This window comes from Agrilus planipennis, unplaced genomic scaffold, assembly GCF_000699045.2.
Source record: "Agrilus planipennis isolate EAB-ADULT unplaced genomic scaffold, Apla_2.0 scaffold170, whole genome shotgun sequence".
NCBI lineage: Eukaryota > Metazoa > Arthropoda > Insecta > Coleoptera > Buprestidae > Agrilus > Agrilus planipennis.
In genome coordinates, this window is record NW_020440530.1 from 46,555 (window position 1) to 57,532 (window position 10,978).

A 10,978-nucleotide genomic window follows, 5' to 3' on the forward strand; every position below is an offset into this window, starting at 1 on the left:
TTTTTTAATTTAACAATTACTATAATTATTAATTATTCTACGAATTGTCAGTTTCAATTCCAACAAAAAACAATACCAAATAGTAGGAACTACAATCTAACCATTTAGATATTACCAACACCACTACGTGTTACATTCTACCCCCCTACCTACTAATCCATTCTTTAATTCAATCGTCTAATCAATTAAAAAGAACCCAAACGTCAAATATACAACCCTTTACCTTATCGTCCGAAGAGGATTTAGTTGTGGATGCGGAAGAAGAGCTACCATGGTTACTAGAGACGGCAGTTTCGGTTTGACTAGGGGGTGCTGAGGGTGAAGCGGAAGGGGAGGGGGAGTGAGACCGTTGCAGTTGAGGGGAGGAGTTATTGCTACCTCTATCGGCACCCGTCTGACTTGGACCTGAACGGTGTGAACTGCGTAACACCCTTTGGTGGTGACCGGAGCTAGACGATCTCTATTAAGACACAATAATTATTGTCGTTTTAATACGACTGTGATAATGTTGTAACCGAAATGGAAAAGCAAACGAACACGGCGACTTAAATGAAAACTTTTAGCACAGTTTAGTTGATCTGTCACTTTTTTTAAACGATAAGCTGAAAGTGTATATGACGAAAATAACAAAACTCTAAATACTCTAGAAGAAGAAGACAGAAGGAAAGTGCAAATACATGGATTGTTCAAACATTAGGCTTTTGCTTTTAAAAGAACTCTTCTAAATATTAAAAAAAACAAAATGCAAATTTCTATGTGATAACTTCTACCAAAGCCAATGTATTACATGCGTTCAAAAATATTCAATTAACTTTATTATTAAAATACTTAGTAATTGTTCTATTTACTACTAAAATGAACAAAAGCATTTTACCATGCGAATGATACAACCATATTGCAATTAACACTAACGAATACTTTTTCACAATCCTATACTAACATACATTTCTAATTATCCAGAAAACTTATACGGTATTTTCCAAAGAAATTCAATCACTTCAAGAAGAAATTATTAATATTTTATATTTACTGCCAACAAATTAGTTCTTTAAAATGTACAGATTTTAAAGGAGATTTTAAGCATCAACACCAATCACCCAATTTTGGGACAATATTACTTGTTAGGTAGTTGTTAAATACTGTCGAAAATAATTACGAAAATTGTAAGTTAGGGTGCTCCATTTCTTTATTCTTTAAACTAAGAAAAAAATATGTTACCCTGTTGTAATTGTTAACCCTTACTACAGGACGTGTCATCGCTAGGTAATTGAAACAGAGATTCATTTCTTTGCACAAGCAAAATACGTAGCTGCTAATTCGATCATTTCATGTATATTTATTGATTTTTTCAGTAATTAAACGATTAAAGAGGTTAGGTTAATTTCACGATATGACACTCTCGTCGAAAGGTTAGTCTATGTTATATCCAAAAGCGAGGATATTTCTGTTGTATTTATTAAATACTGCTTTTTCTCAACCTAACTCCTCTTGACAAATTCTACCTTGGATAGATGTTGTTTAATACGAAATTTTTTTTTGAACTGACTTCTAATTTTCCAGTTTTTATTGTTATTTTGCAAATATTAGGGAAATACTAGTGTTTCTTAGAGGAAACAATAAAACAGTTAAATTTAATTTCCTTTTTACTCATTTTCAAAAAACAGAATTCAAAAAATATGATTGTAATATCAAGTTACTATATTACTAAATCTTGCAATTTTATTCAACTTCATGTAATTTACCTTGTATGTGTACTGTTAGCGCAATTTTCAATAATCGATTGATTAAAACTGATCTCAGTTTTTCACCTATCTATTTTGGCTTTCTACTGTAATAAGAAGCAGTTATACAAAAAATATACATTTACTTATCCAATTGCATACATTATTTGTAGATTTAGAGATACTATAAAACATTTAACATACTTATTAAAAAGTAAAATTTACAAAACGTTTGCAACTTTATTTCATAGAAATAGCAATCCGTTAAGCTGGTAAAAGGTCGAAATCATCACTGACATGCACAATGGGCACATGATGATCGTCTATAGTGGGAGTGCTTTTTGCATCACAGAGACTAAGTTCTTTCATTTTCCATTCCCAGTCCATTTTTTGCACAGCGTGCAACGATTCAGCTTCGTTATGATGCCTTAAAAGCATGTGTTCTTTGATTTTCTCCCATTTATCATCTACGTCTTGTAACCAACTCAAAAAGAGACGGCCTAAAAAAATAATTTAAATAACATATATGAAAAATTTAGGTAAAAACCCGGAACACTTGTTTCGCTATAGCTGGATCTTCAAAGGAGAAAAATAAACTCATCTAGATTATTATCTACTTTTAACCTATTATGAAAAGTGTAGGACGTATATGTAGTAGCAGCTGTCAGAAAATATTTTTTTATTTTATTTCATTAAACGAGAAATACATAACTCCAAGTTATGTGAATTTACAATATACTGTACAATATATTAATAATAAAAAATCAATATAGTAGGCTTCAATAAAAATATAACAGTCAACAGATTTTACTTCAAACAAAAAACGGTACTTTTGTAAAACTGAAAGAACATTCTACAAACAATTAATTTAAACTTGACTTACCATTGTATCGAGATCTGGCATTTCTGTCCTTTTCCTCTTGTTCAGGGGTTATCAAGTTATATATTTCCTCATCTCGAAGTATGGTACAGACCGAAAAGGGTAACGATTGGTTTGCAAGAGCCCTTGCAGCTCTACCATGCACCCTTAAAATTTCCTGTTCGACTGACAATACCAGCTTTTCTTTTTCTATCACATGCTATAACAAGTAATGAAAAGAATAACATGTAAATAAAGCTAATACATATTTTTTGTGGTTTACTAAATTACCTGCATTCTCAATCTGTACCGCTCTTTCTCTTGTTCTGTAAAAAGGTCTTTCATCTGACTTGGAAGCGACGAAGGATAGCTTATGTTAGGGGTTGTAGGGGTAGTTCCAGCTAACACATAGGTACATCGATTCATTAGATAGTCCTTGAAACCTTGGGGAGGTTTTGGTTGGACGGGAAATAGGCTTTTTCTTCTTTTTTCAATCTGTAAATTGATGTATTTCGTCATTTTAGTAACTATTTTACATGGGTCTGTCACTTTTCATACCTGTTTACGTATATTGAGGAACAACTGGTAGCAATTAGTAATAGGCTGTTCGTGGGGATGAATTTCGGAGACGGCAGGAGTTTCCACGGGATCATTTGCAGGCGTCGTTGTTGGTACATCTTTATTAGGCTTCATCTTCCTTTTACGAGGGTGTAGATCAACAGGAGCCGATGGTGTAGACAAATTTGTATTGGATGTTGTGGCGGTTGAATCAGTTTCGTTTGTAGGGTTAGCCTGTGATAAAATATTTCCAAAATAAACAGGAACAAGTGTTTATTTGAGAAGTAAAATCTTATTCGCATTATATGACTATAGGTTTCTGAAATCTGAGGGATATTAATGCGTCAAAATTCGTGAAACGTACGGCTTATTAACAAAATAGCCCAAACGATGTCGATTTAACATTTTGAAAATGAAAATGCTGGCATTTTCCAAAAATTTCAAATGTATGCAACCATTGTGTGGTAAGATTAAATAATATTTTGCTATTAGTCAGCTTAATTGTTGTTTAAACCCAGGCATCAAAACATAAGTATAAATAATTATTTTCCTTGAATAGATGGGATTACTAGTCATATTAACTCAAATTTAAATTCATAATGCAAAATAAAATTAAACAAAAAGAGCAACGAGAAGTAAATTAAACATATTTAAATTCTTATGCTTTTTTAATTTAACAATTACTATAATTATTAATTATTCTACGAATTGTCAGTTTCAATTCCAACAAAAAACAATACCAAATAGTAGGAACTACAATCTAACCATTTAGATATTACCAACACCACTACGTGTTACATTCTACCCCCCTACCTACTAATCCATTCTTTAATTCAATCGTCTAATCAATTAAAAAGAACCCAAACGTCAAATATACAACCCTTTACCTTATCGTCCGAAGAGGATTTAGTTGTGGATGCGGAAGAAGAGCTACCATGGTTACTAGAGACGGCAGTTTCGGTTTGACTAGGGGGTGCTGAGGGTGAAGCGGAAGGGGAGGGGGAGTGAGACCGTTGCAGTTGAGGGGAGGAGTTATTGCTACCTCTATCGGCACCCGTCTGACTTGGACCTGAACGGTGTGAACTGCGTAACACCCTTTGGTGGTGACCGGAGCTAGACGATCTCTATTAAGACACAATAATTATTGTCGTTTTAATACGACTGTGATAATGTTGTAACCGAAATGGAAAAGCAAACGAACACGGCGACTTAAATGAAAACTTTTAGCACAGTTTAGTTGATCTGTCACTTTTTTTAAACGATAAGCTGAAAGTGTATATGACGAAAATAACAAAACTCTAAATACTCTAGAAGAAGAAGACAGAAGGAAAGTGCAAATACATGGATTGTTCAAACATTAGGCTTTTGCTTTTAAAAGAACTCTTCTAAATATTAAAAAAAACAAAATGCAAATTTCTATGTGATAACTTCTACCAAAGCCAATGTATTACATGCGTTCAAAAATATTCAATTAACTTTATTATTAAAATACTTAGTAATTGTTCTATTTACTACTAAAATGAACAAAAGCATTTTACCATGCGAATGATACAACCATATTGCAATTAACACTAACGAATACTTTTTCACAATCCTATACTAACATACATTTCTAATTATCCAGAAAACTTATACGGTATTTTCCAAAGAAATTCAATCACTTCAAGAAGAAATTATTAATATTTTATATTTACTGCCAACAAATTAGTTCTTTAAAATGTACAGATTTTAAAGGAGATTTTAAGCATCAACACCAATCACCCAATTTTGGGACAATATTACTTGTTAGGTAGTTGTTAAATACTGTCGAAAATAATTACGAAAATTGTAAGTTAGGGTGCTCCATTTCTTTATTCTTTAAACTAAGAAAAAAATATGTTACCCTGTTGTAATTGTTAACCCTTACTACAGGACGTGTCATTTAAAACGCAACTCTAGAACGCGAAGACGCATGTACTGCAGCAAATATGCTACACAAGTATTTTTATTAAGAGATCTCTGAATGAAAATTCCACAAAAGGTTTTTAAAACTAAGTATGTATGTACTTTCTTGCAAATGAGGCCATGCTGTTCAAGGTTTTTAAAGGCCCTTTCCAACATGACCGATGTAATTTTCAATGCGTGATACGTTAAAAGAGCATGTCAACGTTCAGAATCGATGTTTGAATAGCAGCATTTTTTACATGTACCCATAGGAAAAATTGCGTTTTGAATGCCATATCCGTTGCTGTTGAAAGTATTTTCCAAAGGCACTAATTTTCAATGAAGACGTTAAGCAAATGATAAAAAATGCATCAATCTACCCAAAACCAACAAAAATAAAATAAAAACATCAAAGGTACCTGTTCATCATTTCCGCTAACGGATTCCTTCTTGTCTTCGTTTTTGACTACAGCGGAATCGGTGGAGGTGGTTGATCCTCCACCGACCGCGTCTTTTTCCGCGCCTTCACTGCTGCCGCCACTGTTCGAGGTAGCGACAACGTAGGGCAATGCCTGGTGCGATCGTTGCGAATTGCTCTTCCCATTCCTGCTCGAGCCCGTCTCTTGCTCGTTTGCAGAACTCTGAGGAATTACAATTTTTAAAGGTGGCACCTGTAATGTAACGACTGCTTTTTAACTTTTTTTTTGCGGACCTTCGAATGCCAAAATATTATCGCTGACCGAAAAATAAAATTAGTGCTTTGTAATTCAAGAAGGAAGTGACTCAATATTATCTACTACTAGGTTTTATCTACTGCTTCGCTTGAGTGTCAAAGATCATCGACGATCATATAAAAGTTTTTTTTTTCTATGCCTCGGGAACAGTATTTTTTTCTTGATAAAAGGTAGCCTAGGTCCTTTTCTGTGCCCCTCACAATGTGTACAAAATTTCATGATAACATTTATAATAATAATTAGGATAGTAAGAATCGTTATAGGTACATATTTATGTTTTGATGTAACGATTTCAATTTTTTTTGCCAGAGATACATTAGCAAGAGTAATTTTAACAACGGAATCGGTTGAATAGACACGATGTTTAAAAGTGTCCATTACTATTGTTTTCATTACTATAAACATTTATAAAAATATCTACGTACCTGAGTCCTATACATATAAATTAGTTAATTAAACATCCAATTTATCTATTTATACTAAACGGCGTAACGTCATTATGGTTGCGGTAATATAAGCAAAGTACTTTGTGCCTCTTTTTGGATTTAATTTTTATAATCGTAATATACGATGTCAATTTTTCATTAATCTACTTAAAAGATTCTCAATTCGACAGTACATACAATTACATATAGTTTTCCGGTTATGTTCGAACATAATTAGTCTAAATCGTAACACAATATCGAAACTTTTTATTGTGTATTAAAATACGGTCCAAATTTATCTTCTAAACTTAATTAAAGTAACAATTAATGACATGACTAGGCTAAATAATAATTACGATATCAATGCGAATATTTGTTTTCGTTACGGTTTGATCTCAAAAACTATTAATTTTAATTAAATTAAACATATAAATTTGTATCTTATTTATAAAGATATTTTTGAGATTGCGTNTCAAACAGTGCATAATAAGAAAACCTAAGAAAAATATATTTTATTTACCCTCAATGAGAAAGTGCCAATAGATAAGACATTGCAAGAAAAAGATTTACAACAGTAAAAAAAAGATAAACATACAATTCCAGTAAACAAAACATTCACCTGTTATAAATTGGTATCTTATCTTTTGGCATTTTAAAATTTTCATAACGATGTTATCAACAACGATTATAAACGTCAATAAATAAGGGATTTCTTTATTGCTATTTACAAGCAGAAAAGTATTTTTATTTACCTTTGGTGCCATTTACCAAAATAAAAATTTTCAATTGGAGGATTTTTCGAATTTAAGAAAAAAAAGGAAAATCTACCTGCACACGAAAAAACATCCCACATCAGATGTTTGGTAAGGTAAACAAATATTAGACGGTAGAGAAAGACTGGGTAGCGTGCTGTGGCTGTAACGACTGTTGTGGCTCAGCCTCCAGCTCCTCCTCTTGCTATTGACCGTCACTGCTCTCCACAATAAGCATAATGGACTGCTGCGGACCACTTTCCGACGTCACACCCCGTACACATTCTACCTGATGTGATGTCCAGTCCTTTCTTTGACAGAAAGTAGAACAATATGGAGTTCGACGACACAATGAACATTCTGCTAAGGCTTCTCTATTACAATTGGCGCACTGCAAAACAAAACAATTAAAAATAAAAGAAGACATTTTAGCAGTGTAAAAAGAGGTATCAACTACTACCTTTACCTTCTTTTGATGTTCATTATCCAAAGATGGCTGTAATGTGGAATCAGGCTCAGGTTGTAATGCAGCCACTTGAGCTTCAACCCTTGCTGCTAAAACGGCCGCATCTTTTTCACGTTGGAATTTTTCGGCCTGTCTTTCGATCATCACCTTTACCTCTTCAATGCCTCTTCTAAATTCACTTGTCAATTTAGTCACATTGGCAGCAATTTCTTCAAGTTTCTTAAGGGCCGCCAAAGGATCTGAACCAGACACTACTGTATCCATAAGTTGGTACTCATTTGAATCTAGACCCTCAGCAAGATTTTGCCATGCTTCTTCACGATTCTGTAAAAATATATATTTGATGTCATTATGATAATTTCTTGATTCAATTTTTCCTCTTTAAGCAACAGAGTTTGACATTGCCAAACTAGACCACTACAGATGACATGCTATGCCAGTCATACAAGAACCTCAAGTATGTGGTAAATTCATAGTATTAGTTAAAGTAAATTAATATCATTGACAATGTTGATGTGCTGTATTTATAAATGTTTAAATTACATATGTATAAAGATTTTGTATTAGTATTGTGTGCTATTTAAACAAGTTGGAATTAAATCAATTACCATCTACAAATAGTATATATACCTGTATGGCATTGTTTCCATCACTGTCTTCACTAGTGTCTCGCTTCTTGTGAGACACATCTACATCTTTCCTTCGTTTTCTCTTATAAGGTGTGAATAATCTAACTGGTCCTGTAGCGGTCTCATCATCACAACAAGCAGCACAAGTACAACTAGTTGCATGGGGTAAAATGATCCCTTCATCAATCAATGTCTGGAGACTTCGTCCCCCAAAACGAATGCTTCTCTTCCAATCTTTGCTTGAAGCACGTCCACATAGAGCTTCAAATTCACTCGGGGTATACCAGTGGTTACCCAGTTTAATACATCGCCCTCGGCCTCCAGAACCAAATCTGTAAAACAATACGAATATAAAATAACTAACTTACTATCATTAAGAAGGTATACCTTCAAAAGCACACTCTTTTCTTCTAGGAAATTTATCAATTCTAACCTCTAAATTACTAAAACCATAAAATACTTGCGTTTACGAAGAAATTAAAATATACCTTCAACAGTAGAACAGACCGCAAAGGCACAGTTACTTTTATTAACAATCACTAAATTTAAAGATATGAAAGAGGTACTTTTTTATTAAGAAGTTTATACTGATACCTACAACCAGAAGAAAACACAGGTACATACCTTTCTTTGTGTAATTCTGCAGAAGTGTTTTTACATCTAACTGGAAGTATTGGCATACTAGCAGCCTCACTCCAGGAACCAGCAGTTACACTGGTACCCGATGAAACAGATACAGGAGTTGCTACGGTTCCTCCAGTGGGTCCATCCTCTTGCTGGATTACTATTGTTTTCAATTCACCTCCACTTCCATCAGCTGTAGCTAAATATCCGTTATTATCCACGCAAAGCATTGGCTTGAAATGTGGCAACTGGTCTTGAGTGATAACATTGAATGTGCTTGTAATAAGCGAACCCACTGGTAAACTGACAGGGACAGCACCATGGCGTACGGGTTGAAGTGATATCCTCTGCGGAACAACTTTTGTTTCAACGACATTTTCGCCATTCTCGCCGCCATCGTGATCACTCGCAAGATGTTCGGCTTCGGAAATGTCCGGTAGGACGACACCTTCCGAGTTTGAGTTCTCCATCGCGAAAAAGAAAATTCGGACCTAATTTTCGAAAGAAACGACTTTCCAAAAAAAAAAAAGACAAGACAACGAAAATGATTTGATTTCACAGTGACCGCAACGCCTACAAAGCTGATACGTGCCGGATGCCCCGTTGGTTACAGAAATGCCCGATGTTCGAGGCGGCGTAATTACAAGTGCGCAAGTTAAGCGCGAAATTTAAATAGTATTTAATCTCATTATATCTGTTGAATATGGCATTTAAAAAAGTCTCAAATACATTAAATGTATCAAAAAACAAAAAAACGCATAGAAATAGTAAATGGCTAAAAATATTAAACCGATTTAGTTCTGTGCTTGATAATCATTTTCTCTACAATACAGGAATGAATATTATATTTAAATATAACTGAATTACTTGCTTTTGTAACAATTAAGTTTATTTCGAAGAATAAATCCCACTTTAAAATTAATATTGCATTTGTAATGGTACATTATATAACAACGATATATTTTTATTAAACAATGAGTAGGTACCTATAAAGAAACTGTTGACCAGCCATGTCATTAATTAAATAAATCTGCCTACCTTTGACTAAACAATTATTCTTAACAATTAATTATAATATTCATTCATTTGTAAACGGGAACTAGAGGTTATTCTAAAATAATGGAACCACCATCAGACACTACATTTTACGAAGAAATGCATAAGAAAAAAGAAAATTGTTTTAAAGAGTTAAGAAATTTAGAGAAAGAAAGCTTAACACTAAGCTTTGAAATTGCACAACAACAGATGAAATTTGCTGCTTTGGTAAGAAAACATCGTCAGTTAGAAGATTCTTTTAATATTGAAACACCAATAAATGAACAAACTAAAGAAAACTGTTCCTTAATCAACGATCCAGAAAATGAAAAGTAAATAAAATACACATCTCTAATATTAAAGTTACAAATTATAATATGACAGTTCTACAATTTAACCGTTACGTTTTCTATTATTTAAGTTAAATTACTTTTTCAGAAGTACCTGCTAATAATTTTTCAGAAAGTAAATGATGTGTTAGTAATGTATTAAATATGTTTTAATTATGCTTTTGATTAAAGTTTCTTATAAGAAACAATATTTTTTATTTTGGTGTAAAAAACTGTAAATTTGAATTAAAATTTTCTCATTGGTTGATCCATTGATTGTTGCCAATTGCCTATATATAGTTAAACATTCTGTGACTGCCTACTTCTATGTTTGTTCAGTTAAAGTTTTAGTGTCGCGTTGTGTACTTGGCCTTTAATTTGGCGAATAGACAAATTTAAGAAATATGTGACAATTTGTGTGCGAACAAACAAGAGAAAAGGGAGTTTCTTCACGTGTGGTGAGTACTTATTACTTATTATGGTTGGGCATTAAGGTTAACTTATGAGAAAAATATATGCATTAGGTATTGTCACAACAAACAACTTGTACCTGATTTTTAAAAAAGTTTTAAATTGTGATAACTTACAATTTACTTAGTAAAGTTAATAGGTATAATAATTTCGTGCTGTTTAAAGGTATACCAATTTATTATGGTGTAGAAGTACTTTACATTTTTCTGATTAGGATAACTTGGGTTTTTGTTTTAAATAATAATGATAATAACACAGAAGAGTTATCCTTAGGCATTTTTACCGTAATCGTAAGTTATTATAACCGGATGGCCACCTTTTGAAACGTAGTAGTTTATGAAAACTACATTGTTTTTATATTAAAATATTTATAAAACATGTATATAATAATAAAATTTAGGCGGGCACACATGGCGGTAAATGCGTTAAAGGTTAGAATTCCCCCCCCCCCC

General features: G+C 33.0%; 2 protein-coding genes across 5 annotated transcripts in view; both read right to left on the reverse strand.

Annotated features, from left to right (window-relative positions):
- LOC108736698 (ankyrin repeat domain-containing protein 12) overlaps positions 1 to 10,978 on the reverse strand; it is a 68,707-nt gene that overhangs the window by 14,914 nt on the left and 42,815 nt on the right. The window contains exons 5-10 of one of the 4 annotated variants that reach the window (XM_025979735.1): positions 5,481 to 5,732; positions 4,026 to 4,262; positions 3,139 to 3,372; positions 2,872 to 3,075; positions 2,605 to 2,800; positions 2,149 to 2,221 (exon numbers count right to left, since the gene is read on the reverse strand). In XM_025979735.1, coding sequence (XP_025835520.1) covers positions 2,149 to 2,221; positions 2,605 to 2,800; positions 2,872 to 3,075; positions 3,139 to 3,372; positions 4,026 to 4,262; positions 5,481 to 5,732 — 1,196 coding nt within the window. Of the gene's footprint in view, positions 1 to 1,985; positions 2,222 to 2,604; positions 2,801 to 2,871; positions 3,076 to 3,138; positions 3,373 to 4,025; positions 4,263 to 5,480; positions 5,733 to 10,978 lie in introns of those variants that run through there. The other 3 variants (XM_025979736.1, XM_025979738.1, XM_025979737.1) reach the window with 3 other exon arrangements.
- LOC108736697 (deformed epidermal autoregulatory factor 1) lies at positions 6,699 to 10,180 on the reverse strand. The gene is made up of 4 exons (XM_018469226.2): positions 8,692 to 10,180; positions 8,069 to 8,399; positions 7,439 to 7,762; positions 6,699 to 7,363 (listed from the first exon to the last, which is right to left on the reverse strand). Exons 1-4 carry the CDS (start codon positions 9,159 to 9,161, stop codon positions 7,178 to 7,180), a joined length of 1,311 nt encoding a protein of 436 aa, XP_018324728.1. The 5' UTR covers positions 9,162 to 10,180; the 3' UTR covers positions 6,699 to 7,177.